Source organism: Eublepharis macularius, chromosome 3 (genome assembly GCF_028583425.1).
Source record: "Eublepharis macularius isolate TG4126 chromosome 3, MPM_Emac_v1.0, whole genome shotgun sequence".
In the NCBI taxonomy this organism is placed as follows: Eukaryota; Metazoa; Chordata; class Lepidosauria; order Squamata; family Eublepharidae; genus Eublepharis; species Eublepharis macularius.
This window is the reverse complement of record NC_072792.1, coordinates 55,557,598-55,576,975: the sequence shown is the minus strand read 5'-3', so window position 1 is coordinate 55,576,975 and position 19,378 is coordinate 55,557,598. Positions and strand designations below refer to the sequence as shown.

The 19,378-nt window shown below is 40.7% G+C and overlaps 1 protein-coding gene across 1 annotated transcript in view; it reads right to left on the bottom strand.

Moving 5' to 3' along the window:
- Positions 1-18,815, bottom strand: part of GABRG3 (gamma-aminobutyric acid type A receptor subunit gamma3) — a 523,442-nt gene extending 504,627 nt beyond the window's left edge. The window contains exon 1 of the mRNA XM_054974373.1: positions 18,429-18,815. Within this exon, the coding sequence (XP_054830348.1) occupies positions 18,429-18,815 (387 nt within the window). The remainder of the gene's footprint in view (positions 1-18,428) is intronic.
- Positions 18,816-19,378: the final 563 nt, after the last annotated feature.

The following is a 19,378-nucleotide window of genomic DNA, read 5'->3' as shown; positions in this document are numbered from 1 at the left end:
ATCCTCCCCCTGTACTGGAGGAGGATACAATGAACCAGAGTGTATAGAGTTGTATATATCTATTTAAAGTGACAAGTGCAACCAGTGAATAAATATGAACCATATACAATTTCATACAAACATCCAAATATATATATATAAATAACAATAATTATAATCTGTACATACAAAAATTCTTCCAATAATTCCAAAGGTAACAAAATTTATCCAATATCAAAAATATCTCAAATACAGATTTAAATTCATACTCATATGCATATATACATGGCCATTCTTCCATAACACAGTCCAATTATTACAAATTCCTTGTTTCTCTTTCTCTTACAGAGCTGCCGGAGTAAGATCTTAAAGTAACAAACACCATCATATGGAGATCACCAAGTAAGTGCACCAAATTCTGTAAATATCATAGTGTTAATGTTCTCTTTCTATATTTTTTTCTTTTACAGGTCAGATACCGCATCCTGGGACTACAAGCCCTCCAAAGAGTCCAACAGAGAAGCCAGCTCACTCATCCTGTTTTGTATTATCCACTTTTTCAAGGGCACAAAGAATAGCCACACTTCCTAACCCCTAAGAGTCTACAATGCATGACTCTCCAGAATCAAGAAATTAAATTTCGGACATCTTCCATCAGACAAGAAGCAAAAGCAAAAATGACAGAAATGGGGTCAAGATTCTAAATTTTCAGTTACTTGCACAGAGACATTTATTATAATAACCAGTGCAAAAAAAAAATAGAAGTCAACAACAAAAAAGGAAGAACAAGAGATCTGTTCCAAAAGATCCAAGAAATCAAAGGGAAATTCAAGCCATGGCTTGGGGTACTGAAAGATCAACATGGAAATACAGTATCTGATCAGGACAAAATAAAAGAAAGATGGAAACAATATACCGAAGAACTATACAAAAGACATGGAATGATGACAGATACTTTAGTTGAAGAATCCTTTGATGAAGAACCAGAAAGTGAAATAAAAGCTGCACTCAAAGCAATTGGGAGAAACAAAGCACCTGGAGTAGATGGACTACCAATAAAGCTATTTCACGTTACAGAAATGGAGTCCATCAGAATCTTAATAAGAATCTGTCAACAAATATGGAAAACAAAACAATGGCCCACGGACTGGAAATGCTCAGTCTACATTCCAATCCCCCAAAAAGGGGATGCCAAGGAGTGCAGCAACTACTGGACTATCGCATTAAGTCCCCAGGTAAGCAAAGTGATGCTCAAAATTATACAGCTAAGACTCTTACCATATATGGATTGAGAAATGCCAGGTGTTCAAGCTGGATTCAGAAAAGGACAAGGCACCAGAGATCACATTACAAATTTACAATGGCTAATAGAACATGCCAGGGAATTTCAGAAGAAAATCAGCCTGTGTTTTATAGATTACAGCAAAGCTTTTGACTGTGTGGATCATGAAAAGCTATGGAGAATCTTAAAAGACATGGGGGTGCCACAACATCTGATTGTTTTGATGCACAGCCTGTATTCTGGACAAGAGACTACTGTCAGGACAGAATATGGGGAAACAGAATGGTTTCCAATTGGCAAGGGTGTCAGACAAGGATGGGTATTATCTCCCTACCTGTTCAATCTCTATGCAGTGTATATCATAAGGAAAACTAGATTAGATCTAGAAGAAGGTGGAGTGAAAATTGGTGGAAGGAACATTAACAATTTGAGATATGCAGATGACACCACATTACTGGTAGAAAATAGCAAAGACTTGAAATGACTACTGATGAAGGTCAAAAGAGAAAGTGCCAAAGCAGGATTACAGCTGAACATCAAGAAGACAAAAGTAATGACTACTGAGTAAAGATGAGCACAAACCAGAAAAAAACGAACTGTGCGGTTTGTGATTCATCACATTTCACAAACTATGAACCATGAACTTTCATGAACCTGCCCCGGTTCACAAACCGGCTCATTTGGTTCGTGAAAACATTACATCCAGGTCAGCAAATTGTCACTTCCAGGTTGGTAGAAGGTCACTTCCGGGCCAGCAGAAGGTCTGCAGAAAGTCCATCCCCTGTTACCTAGGAAACTTTTTTTTTTTTTTTTTTTTTGAAAAATTTTTATTGGGTTAGAATCCATTATTTCCACATTTACATTCAATTTTCCCCAATTTTTTCATCTCTAACCCCCTCCCTTTCCCCCCCTTTTTGTTGACTTCCAACAGCTTTCCAACCCTTTGTCCCCTTTCCCTTACTTTTATTAGCTTCCTCTATCTAAAACAAATATATATTCTCCATTATTCTAAGCAGTACATCCTTAACTATTTTTAACATTATATGCCCAAACTGTAAGCCTTTGTTTCTATCTTAGATAAACAATTTATCCCAATTTTTCAATTTCAGGTATTTCTATATATCATAAACCATATAGATCATACATTCGTTTATATCAAACAATTTGACTTATTCTCTATATATATTACTCATTCTATCTTTTTATAATAGTTCTATATATCTCTCCTCACGTAGTCAATCAATTTGACCCATCTATATCTTCAGACATTCAGTTTGGTACAAAACTTGTCAGAAAAAAAAGAAAATATTGTTAGTTAATCGCTCCTTATATTTAGTCCTTATAATTAATTATTTTCTCTATGTTCTGTTTGTTAACCTATATATATCTATATATATGTCAATCTATTAATCTGACTGCTTATTAATTCACATTTATCTCTTCTCCCCCCGGTAAAGTCTCCCCCCTCTACTTCAATACTTCAGTAGTTCTCAAACTGCCACAGTTTTCCTCCCACCTCCCATTTCTTCTCCAGGTATTGTTTCAGCTTCTCCCAGTCTGTGTTGAACTGCCCTGAGTCCAGATCTCTCAATTTTCTTGTCATCTTGTCCATTTCAGCCATATACAGCAATTTGTAAGTCCAATCTTCAATAGTTGGCACTTCTTGTACTTTCCATTTTTGCGCATACAAAAGTCTAGCTGCTGCTGTCATATAAAATATCAACGTCCTGTGTTGGGCTGGAATTCCCTCCATTCCCAAGTTCAGTAGCAGGAGTTCTGGGTTCTTATTAATTTGAAATTGTAAAATTTCACTCATTTCTCTTATTATTTCCCCCCAGTACTGCCTGGCTACCTCACACGACCACCACATATGATAGAGGGAGCCCTCATGCTTCTTACATTTCCAGCATTTATTAGAAGTATTCAAATTCCCTAGCGCAATCTTCTTTGGTGTCATGTACCAACGATAGATCATTTTATGAATGTTCTCTTTGATATTAATACATGTCGTTGTCTTCATTGTAGTTTTCCACAAGTATTCCCATGCCTCCATTGTTATTTCTTTATTAAAGTTTATAGCCCATTTCACCATTTGTGTTTTAACTATCTCATCCTCGGTATACCACTTCAACAGTACTTGGTATACCTTGGATATTCTTTTCTTATCTTCTTTAAGAAGGGTCTGCTCTAGTTCCGAATTCTCTATTCGTATACCTCCCTTTACAGAGTCCGAATTATATAAGTCTCTGATCTGTCTATACTGGAACCAATCGTAGTTAGGTGATAGTTCCTCTTGTGTCTTTATTCTAAGTTTGGATGCTTCAGTTTTAGTTATTTCTTTATACGTTAAACATTGTTGTTCATTATCAACAGCTCTCGGGTCTATCACCTCATATGGAACCACCCACAAAGGGGTTCCTTCTTGTAGATAAATTCTGTACTTCTTCCAGATTATGTATAGACTTCTCCGAACAAAGTGATGCAGGAACATCGAGTTGACCTTTACTTTGTCATGCCATAAATATGCGTGCCATCCAAATATTTTTTTATATCCCTCTAGGGCTAATAGTTTCTTGTTCTTTAATGTCATCCATTCTTTCAACCAAACTAGGCAGATTGCATCATGATAAAGTCTCAGATTGGGCAGTTGCATTCCGCCTCTTTCCTTTGCATCTTGTAAAACTTTCACTTTCACTCGAGGCTTCTTGCCTGCCCAAACAAAATCTAATATTTTCCTCTGCCATTTTTCAAATTGTTTGGAGTCTCTGATGATTGGTATTGTCTGTAGCAAAAACATTACTCTTGGTAACACATTCATCTTAACTGCTGCAATCCTACCCAACCATGACAAATTCAATCTATTCCATTTAATCAAGTCTCTCTCTATCTGAGTCCATAGTTTTTCATAATTGTTTTTGAATAGATCTATGTTCTTTGCAGTTAATTCGACTCCCAAATATTTCACTTTACTTGTTACTTCACAATCCGTTGTTTCCATTAACAATTGTTGTTTCTGCTTAGTCATATTTTTGCATAATATCTTTGACTTCTTTTTGTTAATGAAGAAACCTGCCAAGTCTCCAAACTCCTTGATCTTATCTATCACTCTTGGCATGTTCTCCAATGGGTCCTCTACAATTAACATTATGTCATCCGCAAATGCTCTGACCTTGTATGAATAGTCCTTTATTTTTATTCCATGAATTTCATCATCTTGACGTATTTGTATCATCAGAATCTCCAATACTAAAATGAACAACAATGGAGATAACGGGCAACCTTGTCTTGTTCCTTTACTTATCGTCAATTTCTTGGTCAATTCATCATTCACCACAATTGCTGCAGTCTGGTCTCTATAAATTTCCTTAATTGCTCTGATGAATCTTTCTCCCAATTGTAGCTTTTCCATAGTGGCAAACATAAAGTCCCAGTTTAAATTGTCAAACGCTTTTTCAGCGTCAACAAAGAAGAAACCAACCTCTTTGTCACAACGCTTGTCATAATATTCAATAGCATTGATCACTGTCCTTAAGTTGTCTCTTATTTGTCTGTCTGGCAAAAAGCCTGCTTGTTCCTCCTCTATGACTTCCGAGAGCCACCCCTTCAATCTCTCCGCCAATATCTTCGCAAAAATTTTGTAGTCATTGTTGAGTAGCGATATAGGTCTATAATTTTTCACATTAGTCAGGTCTTGGCCCTCTTTTGGGATCAATGATATATTCGCTTCACTCCAAGTTTCTGGAATCCTTTGATCCCTTAAAACCCCATTCATCACCTCTTTTAGGAATGGTGCCAGTTCATTAGCCATTGTCTTATAGAATTTAGCCGTAAGTCCATCTGGCCCTGGCGCCTTTCCTAGATTTGCAGATTGTATTGCCTTACTTATTTCCTCGTCAGTTACTTCACTATTCAACTTATTTCTCCAAGCTTCCGAGATTTCTGGAAGTTTGGTTTTCTCCAAATATGACGCTATTGATTCTTTGTTTACTTCTTTTTTATTATACAGCTTAGCGTAAAATTTATAAAAGGCTCTACTAATGGTAGCCTGCTCCAAATACGTTTTGTTATCTTCGCAAATTTTATTTATTATCTTCTTTTCCCTTTTCTTCTTCAATTGCCATGCCAGGTACTTCCCAGGTTTATTAGCACCCTCAAACGCTTTTTGATTCAGTCTTTTGAGATTCCACTCCAATTCTTTATTGCTCATTGCTGTTAGCTGTTCTTGAAGTATTTTAATTTCCTGGTATACCTTCTTTTTCCCTGGTCTCTTTTTTAGCTGTGTTTCTTTGGCTTTTATTTTCTCCTCAATCTCTTGTCTTTTCTCCTCTTTCTTCTTTCTTGCTCTACCATTTAAGTCCATTAGTATGCCCCTTACAACCGCCTTGTAAGCATCCCAAACTTTATTGGTTGGTACTTCTTTATTCACGTTGTATTGTATAAAAAACTTTGTCTCTCTTCTCAGTATTTCCATATTCTCTCTTTCCTGTAACAAGTCCTCATTTATTCTCCATGCTTTCCTTTTTCTCTTTTTTCCAAATTTCCACATAATTGGGTTGTGATCTGAGCCTACCATAGGCATTATTTCTACCTCCTTAGTCCATAATGCTAAGTCTTTTGAGGCCCAGATCATATCAATTCTTGATAATGTAGAATGCCTTGCAGAATAAAAAGTAAACTGTCTGCTTTTAGGATATTCTCTCCTCCATACATCTTCAAGAGTCTCTTGTTGAATCAACTCAAAAAAAAGCTTTGGTAATAGTCCTCTTTTCTTTTGTGCCGTTGTAGTCTTTTTGTCTAGTTCCAAGTCTGTCACTCCATTGAAGTCTCCAGCAAGAATTATCTGGTCGTATGCAAGATCGTCTAAATGCTTCCTTAAATCCTCAAAGAAGCTTTCTTTTGCACCGTTAGGTGCATAAAGTCCGACTACCAACACTCTCTTTAAATTCCAAATACATTCCACTGCTACAAATCTAGCTTCCACATCTCTCATAACAAATTTTGGCTGTAGCTCCTCTTTTATGTACAACACCACTCCTCTTTTTTTCTTGTTGGAGGCCGCTACATATTCTTTGCCCAATTTTCCAGATTTTAAATATTTTACATCCTGCTTTCTGATATGGGTCTCTTGCAAACAAACAATGTCACATTTTTGTTTTAGTAGCCAGTGAAAAGTATTTTTCCTCTTATTCGGTGAGTTTAGTCCATTTACATTCCAAGATAATACTTTACACTCCATACTCATGATCTTGTTGGTAAGTCTTTTTCATTGTCCTTAATAAATCGCTCCATCTCTCGCTCAGATCTGATGCGTTTTTTGGCCCCTCCAAACTCAAAGGACACTCCTTCCGGTAACTCCCATCTGTACCTGATTTTCATGTCCTTCAAAATCTGAATTAGCACTTTATATTTTTTCCGGTCCAGTAACACTGATCTGGGCAATTCCTTCATTATAATAATCGTCTTGCCATCAATCTCCAATGGATCTTGAAACTGTTTTGTCACAATCCTCTCTTTCATATTTCGTGTTGTAAACTGCACAATCACATCTCTTGGTAGTTTCCTCTGGGTTGCTATTCTCGAATTCACACGGTATGCCACATCTAGGATAGCCACAACTTCCTCCTCCTCCTTCCCCAGGTACTCAGCCAACACCTCAGTCATCTGTTCTTGCGCTGACTTTCCTTCCACTTCTGGCAAGCCACGAAAACGTAGCTGCTTCTCCATATGTTTAGTTTCTGCAACTGACATTCTCCCCTTCACCAATCTCATCTCTGTTTGTTGCGTGTCTGCTAAATTCTCCATCGCGTCTTCTACTGTTTTAACTCTCTGCTGCGTTCCTTGTAATTCACTTCGTATTGTTTCCATACCTTTTTTCACTTCTGACAGCTCCGATTTTACTGTCTGTGTAACCTCTTTAACCTCTTTTATCAGCTCCAATTTCGTGTCCTTAAGTTCTTTAATCATATCTAAAAGTTTTTTGTCCAGGTTTTTATCCAGGTTTTCTATTGCCGATTGCCACTCTTTTTTTGACATCGTGGGGCTTGCTTTAGCTCGCTCCCACGAATCTGCTCTCTTCCTTAACTCCGTGGCGTAAAATTTAACGTTTTTCTATTTTAAATGTCCCGGTCTTCTTATAGAAATTAAGTTTTAAAGAGTCCAAAATGTCGGGCGTCTTTTCTCTATGGTTTCTCTATGATTTTGTAATCCAAGATGGCCTACTTCCTCTTCCGCTGAAGCCGCGACCCTTCCCCTTTCAAAAATGGCGATTCCCTACTTCCTGCCCTCCAGCAAGGGCCGCTTCTCTCCAGCCACTCTATTGTTATTACGCACTTCCTGTCTCCCGTCTTCCCACAGCAGATCTCGCGATGGTGTCTTTTTCTCACAGCTCCAAAGCCACAGGTATTCAAAACAATAGTCCCATTTCTTTAATAACTTCTTTAAACTTAGTCTCTTTTTAAATTCGATTCCTGCCGAGTCTTCCCCTCCTTTTCACTAGTCTGTTGCAGTTTAAAAATCTACTTTTTTTCCTCTCTGTTTTTATCAATCTGTCCCGTCTCAGAAGATAATGATCTTTACCTTCTCTTCACTTTTCTCGGGTTGTAATCGCTGTTTCGATTTTAAGTTCTCCTCTCAGCTTCTTCCCCCAATCGATGCTTGGGTATGTAGGTCTTATGCCAGCCGAATTGGCCCCAAAACTGCCGCAGAGATTATAGCCGACCCGTCGCAAGGTGGGACCTCAAGGATCGGGGGGAGACTCGCTGTGTAAAGCCCCCCCTCGTCCGAGATCTAGCTCACCCTAGGGTCTTGAGCGTTCTTTGCCTGCTCCCCGCCTGAGAGCAGTCGGCCGCGGGCTATTTTCACCCCGCCGGCCGGTTAAAACGGCAGTCCGGTCAGCTCCGCAAGTGGAGCTGCGTTAGACCTCCATGGATCCCAAACAGGAAGTCCCCCTGTTACCTAGGAAACTGATTGATTGGCACCAGGCTGTCTGCAGTGACAAACCAAAAAACAAACCAAATGAACCAGCCTAAAGTTTGTGGCAGTTTGTCAGAAATGGGCTCTGACAAACTGCCAGTTCGCGAACCATGAACTGGCCCAGTTTGTGCCGAATTTTGGTTCGTATTTTGGTTTGTGCCCATCTCTGCTATTGAGGAATTACGCAATTTTAAAGTTGACAATGAGGAAATTGAAATTGTTCAAGATTTCCTATTCCTTGGCTCAATCATCAACCAACAGGGAGACTGCAATGAAGAAATCAGAAGAAGACTGAGACTTAGAAAAGCAACTGTGAGGAAGCTAGATAAGATCCTTAAAGATAAAGATGTCTCTCTGGGAACCAAGATCAAGATAATCCAAGCTATGGTATTCCCCATTACTATGTATGGATGTGAAAGTTGGACAGTGAAGAAATGTGACAGGAAAAAAATTGATTCATTTAAAATGTGATGCTAGAGAAGAGTTTTGCAGATACCATGGACAGCCAAAAAGACAAATAAGTGGGTGCTAGATCAAATCAAGCCTGAATCCTCTCTAGAAGCTAAAATGACAAAACTAAAACTATCGTACTTTGGTCACATCATGAGAAGACAAGATTCTCTGGAAAAGTCAATAATGCTAGAAAAAGTCGAAGGCAGTAGTAAAAGAGGAAGACCTAAAACGAGATGGCTTAACTCAATAAAAGAAGCCACGTCCTCCAGTTTGCAGGATCTGAGCAAGTCTGTTAATGATAGGACATTTTGGAGGTCTTTCCTTCATAGGGTCATCATAGGTTCAAGGCGACTTGATGGCACATAACACACACAGTCTTTAAGATGCCACTGGAATTCTGCTTGATTTTACTGCAACAGCTTTCCCTTTGGACTCTCTGACACAATATGGATGCTTGTTTGCATAGAAAGATGCCAGAATCTGAATTTTCTTATTTCATAACACAGTGGGACACAGACTCACCATCATTTATAAATTTGTTCTTCCTGCACAGTCCTTCTCTTTCATAAATCCAATTGGTTACCTAAGCTACAAGAATCCAGCATGCAGACTTTTTTTGCATTAGTTACAGCAATTTGTGATGCAACAGCAACTGTATTATTACCAACCTCTGTGTCTAATTTAAACCATTTCAAACTGCTATGGCTCCTTATGAAGGGAGGAATGACACATACCATAGAATGGGGTGAGAATAAGATGGTAGAATGGACTGAACTATTTAAGATTTTAAGTATGTGATTATATTACATAAAGCAGTCCTTGAAAGTAACAGATAAGCAGAAGCAAGGAGAAAGATGGGCTAGAACATATATCCCTGGTGTGCTGATTTTCTACTTGCAGATAGGGCTGCTGAGAACCCACTATAGGCTACCAAACATGGAGTCCATCTGGGCCCAGTAATATATCACCCAATCCAGCCAAGTCAATGATGTGCAATAGCTGGAATATTGGACTAAGATCTGGGTGCCCAAAGTTTAAATCCTTACTCTGCTGTCATGAAATCTCACTGGGTGACCATGCACCAGTTTAACCAACCTTTCTGTGAGGATAAAATGGAGGAAGGAATAAAAATGTTGTAAGATACTGTGTGTCCCCATCGGGTACATCTAAATAAATTGCCTGAGTCTAGAGACCTCCAGGCTGTAGAATTCCTTTTTAACCTGCCTTGGATCTTTATTACAGCTCCTCCATATGTTACCTCAGGAGGGCTCTGGTTACAACCAACACTCCTTTTATTTCCACTCATATAGAGCTACAGGTATTCTCTACTTTATCCAGTCATCTTACCTTAAGAACACCTTTCCTTTGGGGTTTGAATCCCACTATTAAAACCAACTGTAGTGTTTTGTCCTTTGTGTGTGACTTATATATTGCTGCCTCCCTGATTTTCTCAGAGTTCCCAAAAGGTTTCAGCTGCCATCAAAGGCTTTCAACTTAAGATTTCTTCAGTTTAACTGGTATTATAGGAAGGCTTAATTATAGAATGTGGGACATAATGGTCAATATGTGGGGGTGACTATGAGATAAATGCAGGATCCTATATTCCAGATGAAACAGGCATGTTGCTTCACCAGAAGCAGAACTTATTTATAAGTCCATATGTGTGAGGGTTGCAGAATATTGATAAACATATAAATTTCCTAACAGCTTCATAAACTCATTGGTTTCAAAACAGTTATATATTCTTAAAAGTATATTCACAGACCCAGTCACAAAGACTAATTTTCCACACAGTTCTTCACTCACAGAATAGTTTTGTCCTGTCACCCATACAGACACACAGACTCTCACAGTTTTCCACACAGATTGCCTGAACTGAACTAGACTTTCCCTCTGTTGCCACATAGGTTGTTTTAATTTACAAAGTAGAACACTCATACTTCCACACATATTGACTGAACTAGATAGAAAAATCTCTGAGATACAAAAATACTGACTATCCCAAAACTGCAGTTCACTCTGCCCCCTAGGTACCGCTATCCTCAACTCACAGCACTCCTTACTCACCCGTCCAGTCCCCTTCCTTCTCACATCAGAGGCCTATGCTTCTAACCACAGTAAATCTATATGCAAAACCCTACATTGATACACAGAAATAAAACACACACACACATTTATTTACATTGCAAAACATTACATAGACCCTGGCATTTTGTCTCTTTAGTCAATCCCTTCTTGGCAATCCTGCTTGCAGAGGAGTTTTTAGCTAGGATAGCTTTTTAAAAAAATGTGTCTCTGCATGAAGATTATGCAGTCCATTCTTACATCCTCAGAACTCTTCATCATTCTATTGCCTATGAAGGAGAGGCTCAAGGTACCATGAAATGTATAGTCCCATAAAAAACTAGGGACTCTGACAAGAAGTTCTCAACATTGGTACACAACTACCAGAGACTGGATCCTACCAGCTTTTTTGCTAGTGCAGGAGAAAAAATGGGGCAACCTCGCCTGCGTCCTGTCCTCTCTGGTTTCCTATTTCACTTGGCTTTTTGTTCAGATGTTCCACAATTCTCACTCAGCATCACCTTTTCAGGGATGAAATGATGCCCCTCCTCCCTCTAGGATTGCTCACAAAAATGCCCTATCATTTTAACAGACGCTTTAATAGATTGCTGAAACTTCTCATGGCATGGAGGTAAATAACATCCTCTGTTAAAGGGGCATTTTTTTCTCCTGGAAGTTGGCTATCTTACCTCCATTTTAGGATCTAAACATTTTGAACAGCAATAAATAAACACTTCCTCAAACTGATTTGAATGTGTATTACAGATTGGGTCTAAGTTTGAAGATGACATAAATAAATGAAAAGCCATGATTTACATACAAGTTTTTTTTTGTGTGTGTAAGGAAAGTTGTTCAACATTTGGACAGGACCAGGACAAATTCTCTGTGCAAATAATGCCACAAAAGCTTGATAGGGATTCGTACTTTTAGTACTTTTGTCTATGAACAATGAACCTGAGGGGTTGGGCTATGCTAATTTCTATATTTGTTAATTTGCTCATTAGATTTGAGGGTCTGCTTCAATTCCAGTTTATTTATATTGTGCTAATTAGCAACTGGATATGTGAAAGTGTTGCCCAAACTCAATTCTTGTTTAGCGTTGTGGACATTTGAACGTTTCCCACACACACACACTCCTTTTACACTCAAAGCACTTACTGATGTTCCATTTAAGATACCTTGTATTTTTAAAAATGCTGATACCCATCATTTGTCAAGTTCTATTAACTGAATTATGTTCTTTCTGAGATGACTTACTGAAGAGCATCAGACAAATTCAATCTTCTGTATTCAGGGCAATCCCTGAAGTAGGCTTGTCCTAGTTAGATCAGTACCCCTAAACCAAATTAGTCCGCCTCACAAATTCCTTCCTTTTTTTGCCTGCTGCCAGGTTTCCCTGCAGGAACTATGGGGGCTCTTCACAAAACCTGGATCCTGTGCTGCCCCAACTACAACACCAGAACATTAGTTTTTACAGAATACCAATTGTACTCACCCAGAAGGACTCAGAAGTGGATAGCATGTCATTTGAAGGGGAAAAAAACCCCTCTGAGTTGAGCTTTTTACAGTATAATCCTAATCAGAGTTATGTTTTTTAAACCTATTAATTCCAATGGACTTAGAAGGGGGTAAGATTGCTTAGGATCACCCTGTAAATATCAAAGTTAAATTAACCATGCTAGTAAATCAATCCATTATACAATTCCAGGTGTAACTTCCCACAGCTACAACTGAGTGAAATTCTCAGGGGCTATCTCCCCCACCGAAGGGATCCTTTCTTCCAAATTTTAAGCAGAATAAAAAAAAAATTGTCATCAACTAACATTCCCTTTCCCCCAGGATCAACACATGGGACGGGGTGGGTGGAGGGTGGTGGGGGGTAGAAGTAAGAAGCAGATTCTCTTTCTCTCTCCCTCCCTCTCTTAACAGAATTGAAGCATGCTGGAAAGGGGAACTGAATCTTATTCCCTCTTACGCCTTACCTCACTGTGCTCCATTTCCTTCAGCATTTTTCTCCCAGAGCATCTGACTTCTTCCAGTATTGGAGTAGAGTGAAATAAGTTGGAGGGGAGAGGACTAAACTCTGGGTTTGTTTTAGAAAATAGGACCGCTTGCTTTAAATGTTAAAGGTTAGAATCACGCATATCAGGTTCTCCTGGGCTGCTTTTAAATATAATAAAGGTATCTCAGATCCTAAATAAGTGATTTTATAAAAATCCCAACTGTGTATTTGCTTTTTTCTATCACAGGTGGGAAAGACTTGAGTCCCTGGCTACACTGTCATAAGGCTCAGCCCAGTATGCATGAAGGGCAAACTGCTAATTACTGGGCAGGAGTAAAACCTAGGCCACTGCTGCTATAAGCCCTGCGTCTTGCCCAAGAAGAAAAGCAGGCTTATTGTAGGAACAGCTTTAGCCATTTTTATCTATCCTCTCTGGTATACAAGTGACACAGACATTGCGAAGAAGACGAGCAAGCCATAGTGACCGTCTCTGTCCCTCCATCTCTCCTGCATACCAGCCAAGATGTCCAACTAAAGGCAAGCAGGCACAATTCCAGAGAATGAAATGGCTCATACAGACAACAGGTACAACGACTGGCAGAACACAGAAACATTGTGCAGAGAAAAGCCGATCGGGATAACCCTGTTTAGTGGGAACATTGGCTAACTGATTTGAGTGATTTCACTCTCAGGCACACAACTACTGATTTTAGCTCTGCCCTCCCTTCTCTCATTCCCTGTGGGAAAAAAGCCAGGTAAGTAAAGCACCTGGATAATGGTTAGCTCAGACACAATTTGCTCATGAATGCTGAAATAATTATATTTACATTCAGAGTCTTTGCCACATTTACATTGCATAATACAGGCCAGAACTTGATTAATAAAATTCCAACATTACATCTCTAGTACAGAAAAGGGAGAAGAAGGACTTCATGGTTGCTTATCAATTAGATGCTCCACAATTTCCCCAATGTTATACATGTTCAGTGGGCCCAGAAATTAAAGGGATTCCTTAAAGAAATTTGAAATCAAGAGCTGAAATACTCTAAATTGCTCCAGTGTAAAACAGACTTCCATTCTTCTGGCAAAACAAACATGTAAATGAACAAAGCCACCAGCAAAAGAAGGAAATTTGAAAGCAAGATATCATTGGAAACCCTTTCTATAAACTGTTGCTTCTGTAGCTCTATATTCTAGATTTTAAACACTACTAGTTTTGTGCATTGTGGAGGGAGATGTGTGTAAACACAAATGAGGCACAGATCCAAAAAATGCTGCCAAATGCTTAGAATGGGAAAGAAAATGAAGCAGAGCTGTATCAGTTCTCAAGACAAAATTGTCTCGATTTTTTGCTTAATGGCTACAAACTGATACTAGATGATGTGTGGGTAGATGAGCAGAAAATGAGATAAATCTAAATGCATATAGGCTATTGACTATTTTTATTCCCCAAACCCTCAAATTAAAGTTGCTGTAAAGAGGATAAGCTTCTGACTATATTGACTTTGTCCCAATAGAAAATTTAGTGAGTTTAAAGAAACACCGTCAATAGGAAATGTTAAAGGCACGATGAAGCAGCCATCTTCTGCCTTAGTTGGGTAGCAAAGAAATGGATGTGGATGGTAAAGGTGTTTTGCAGGCTCCAACTTATATTCAGCAGGAATTTAAGATCTGGGATACTGTATTGCTAAGAGGGAATCACCGCACCTTGGAGCAGTTAAATCACAGAAACATCTTCAGGGAATGTAAGCCTGCACTTAGTGCTAAATGCTGCCCTGGATATTTTGCCTAAATATTGTTGACCTGTCCAGGAGGACAGTGACTACAATGCTATCCGGTTCAATATACATGTAACTGGAAAGCTGCCCAGGAAGTCCAACATCTTAAACATTAAATCTCAAAAAATAACAGGCTGCAAAGAGGAAGCAAGGAGCACCATGAGATGCTTCAGAAACCACGCACAAGACTCTCCTTCAGGACAGCCAGCCAAGAGCTGGTGGGGGGGGGGGTATGTCCAGGATGCTTTGGACTCCAGGAGCCTCTGCAATGGGCTGCAGACTGACCCCCATCAGCTCTTCTTCAGAGAGATAAGAGAGAACAAGAGGGGGCAGCTGTGGGATGGGATTCCCCCCCCCGAGCTAGTTCTGGGGGGGGGGGTGTCATCCTATTTTTTGAAGAGGGAGTCAGAAATTTACAGGTCTCCTTTCCCTTTTTCTTGCCTCCTCCTCTCCTTCCCACCCATCAGCCAACCTACCTTTATCTCTCCCCCCCCCCCCGCCCAATCTTCAGCTTTCCATTCTTCCCTCCCGAGAAAACTAAGGCTCAGTTTTGTGTTGCCTGCTGCCAGGCCAGGCCCCATTGCATGGTAGGAAACCTGCAAGGACTTGAGGGGGGCACCTCTCTTACCTGAATCCACCTTCCCACACTATTTCATCTGTCTCTCCTCCTGGTAACTCTCATATCCTCACCACTCCCTTCCCTCTTCTTTACCTACCAACCATCTGCCACTCATCTTCAGCAATATTTATAATTTATTTACTTCACTTATACCCTGCCTTTCTTCACAATGGAAGCTTGGTGACCCAAAGCAGCTTACAAAATTCTCTTCTCCTCCATTTTATTTTCACAACAAGCCTATGAGGTAGATTAGGCTGAGAAGGTGTGGCTGGCCCAAAGTCATCCAGTGAGCTTCCATGGCAGAGTGGGGAGCATAACCTGGGTCATCCAGCTCCTATAAGTGCCGTTTCTAATATTTGTGGCTGGGGGGAGTTAACCTTCTCAAGTGTTTTTCTGCAAACTTGACATTTTTCTCAGGAAAGACCCACTTTGTCTGCTCATGGTTCCATTCTCCAGATATAAGTAAGTATAAGTATAAAAAGAGATATATTGATAGAATAACAAGGCTTGCTGAGGAAGAATTAGTACAGCTTCTGCAAAAGGAAGTCCGACACCAATTTTTTAGAAGTCTTTGAGAGTAGACATTAGTTACTTGGACTACCAAACAGCCACTGGAAAAGTATTTCACCAACCTATTCTAAGTAAACTTAGCAACCATGGGATGAAAGGAGGGGTGGCCCTATGGACCAGGAGGCACAGTGACAACCAGCTGCATTTGTGCCCATCATAAACAGCAGTGTGTTGTGATGATGACTAAATAGCCAAAATGTTGCATGATATGGACATCTGTTTTATAGGACTTTATCATGTTATCAATAACTTAAGGCCATCTAATTACGAAGGATTTTTTTTTTTTTTGCAAAATGTAGAAATCAGCCAGATTTTCTAGGAGTCAGCTTTAGCACAGGAACAAATGAACACCTAAAGAAGAGTGGAAGAGTCCTTTTCTTGCCAGTGTATTCTGATCCCCCAATGAGTTATAATTAACTGAGTGGTGAGAAAGGGTGTCATGCACAATCCCTTATATTACTGTGTTATATCTGCCAGAGCTGGGGTCTACTATTGGAAGAGATTCTGGACTAAGCCCTGCTGTGAGGAAAGGACAGTTCAGAAAAACAGAGGAAAGTGCTGTACAAATCTGTATTTTAAAATCCCAAAAGCATTGTGGAGAAATCATAGAATCGGAAAGTACCTCCAGAGTCATCTAGTCCAACCCCCTGCACAATGTAGGAAATTCACAATTACAAATTAAAGAATGGTAAATACAAGAGGATAACAAGTAGAGAAAAGGACAAATGAGACATGATTGCAAGGCCTTCCAAAACTACACAATTCACAGGAGATCAGATTCTTGTCTTCTTCAACAACTGGGTGTCAGTTACTAGGACACTCTGTAAGCTACTGGTGGGGTCTGAACAACTGGATTTTGTATCCCTGCCACACAGTCGCAGGCATATTGAGAGCCATTTCACTCATTTACCAGAATGGTCACTCTGAGCATGGCGCAAGGAAACAGGAATGTCTGTTTAGCCTTGTCACATGTACAACCCCAGATTTCATTCTTCTACTGGTATGAGTTTGAACAGGATGACTGCCTGTATCATACATATTATACATTATACTGTGGGGTACACAAACATTCCCTTAGGATGTACAGGAAGAGGCAAGTCTCGTTAAGCACACAGGCAGTCCCCCATTTCAGTTCAGCCACCCACATCTTCACTTTGCGAGTAAAAAGTAGTCTCCTTTTGTAGGATTTACCAAGGTAACGTTTTTGAACCACATGTAAACCCTAAAAAAGCAATTCTTATCAGCAAAGCCACTGACAACAATCCTACCATGTTTGTGAACAATGCTGCTGGCTAAATATGTGACATGTATCAGTCTGTTCACACATTACATGTGCCCACATGAATGAATGCAGCACAACCATTCAGATGGTTCCTATACAGAAAATCCATTGTGTAAATTGAATCTTTAAGACTTTAAAAATCAAGTTAGTTGAGATTGTAAATGCCTTGGAGCAGAGCCTCATCTTTTGGACAGGTGACTCAGTACAGTACCATCATTCAATGGCAGACCACATGACTTGGGTGCACAGAGTCACAGGTTCAAACCTTGCCAACCTATCTTAAAAGAATCTCAGCACAGCAGGGCTTGGAAAGACATTTGACAGAGTCTCTAGGGAGTGAAAACAAACAATACTCATTATAACTAGACTTCATATAAGGGCACTTCGGATGTTCATTTATGGTACTGTGTTAATTCACATAATTTGGTAACTAAACAGTGTATATGTGGTAAGCCATTTGTTTAGAGCAGCCAACAAAGTCAACCATGCAGTCTCTTTCTATCAGGTCACACCAGGTGGCCATGTTGTAAAAATTGTCAGATCTACATGGGGACCTGTTATACATAAACTGCTCTGCTCACAGTGCAGAACTGGGATTTAAAGTGGGGCCCGGCTGACTTCATTCCATCACAGCTGGAGACAGCCACTGGGGTGTACTTGCTATACAAAGGTGTGTAATTTCAGCAGTGGCTTTTGAATCTAGCCATTCTTCTGGGCATTCAAAGAGGCATAAGAAAGGATAAGAAAGCAGCAGTGGATTGTGCTGGGCGCTAATTATTACTTTCATTATCCTCTTGAACACTAATTAAGAGCATACTTTTCAACCAGATAACCCTCCCTTTTCTCTACAAAGGAATTTGTATCAATAATATTTTTCTCAGAAATTAAACAATACACTAATGATTGTAATTTGGAGACAGGGATGGAAAGCTGTAGCCAAAATAAAATGCACTCTGGATATAAGTCAGGAGCAGCAGAACTCCTGACACTGCTAGAATCACAAAAATGAACTGGTCGGTGCTAAAGTTCCTGTGGCAAGAGAAACAGACTTCTGACTTTCCAGTGATTCCAACAACTCTGATTGGTGTGCTGTTTGTCAACTGAAGTTTCCAAGTGAGTTGTGGGTTTATTTCCTTGAGTAAAAGGGAGAGCAGTGGTGGAATGGAGGTGGTAAGAAAAGTGAGCCAAACCAGTCTCAAATAGATCAATATCTCAATTACACTGGGTTAGGATTGTGACATGATTATTAAGGCATTAGGGTAACCCAGTAATATGATCAGCAAAGGAAACTGCCTCAGTGGATAATCTCCACCAGGCTACCTAGACAACAACATTGTTTTGATCTGTCCAATAAGGACGGCAAAAGACACTCTTTGCGCAAGCCAGTTATGGGGGATTCTTAAACATGGGCAAATGAAACTAATTACTCCCGCAGTCTCTTCTCTGACTGGTTTGTTAGTCTCATCCGGGACAGCCAGGTCGTCCTTTGGCTTCCCAGCCCTCACCTCAGATCCTGGGTCCAGCCCCTCACCCAGCCACCCTCGAGTACACGTCACTCCATGGCTAGGAAAGGCGTCTTTTCCCGCGGGGACACACAGTGAGTCGGCCCCACTTATCCCTAAGCGGCCTCTTTCAGGCGAGAAACGCAGGTGGCTGAAGCCGGGCTTGCGAGCAACACTCGCCTCCTTCCCTACCGCGCCAGGTCCCGAGAAAAACTTTCTACCAAGCAGGAAGGTGAGGAAGAGCCGAGGCTGCGGAGTCACCTCCAGAGCAGACCCAGCCACGGAACTGCAAACGGGAGCCGGAGTTGCCATTCCGCTCTGGGGCAGCCCCCAGCCCCGCCCGCCCTCGCCGAGCTCCTTGGCAATTGTTACCGCTCAGATCGGGCGCAATAAAGGCGGGAGTGGAAGCCAAAGAAGGGGGATTGGGGGGGGGGGCGAGCGTAGCGTTATATTTTCGGTGTCCTTGGCAGGCTGAGCGATTTCTTTACCGAAACATTTTGAAGAGGAAGAAGGAATCAGGCTAGAAGAGTAGCGGGGCGACTTACCAAGCTTGAAATACGGACAGGAGGAAGACACCCGCCAGAAGCTTCGTTGACATGATCCGAGCAGCAGATAGAAGCCGGGAAGCAAGTGCAGCAGACCGGGAGGAGAGCGCGCAGGAGAGTCACCCCAGGGAGGGGGGCGATTTGGTTTTCTCCGTAGATTTTTCTGATCCCAGTTCTCAGCGCCGCCAGAACCCCCCCCCCCCTTCTTAAAAGCAGGCGTCTCCCCCCAACCCCCGCGGCGATCCTTCCAGCTCCGAGCGGCAAGCAGGCGCCGCGGTCTGACAGGTGGCCCAAGGGGCCTCCCCCCTCCCCCTCCCGCCCCCCGCTCTT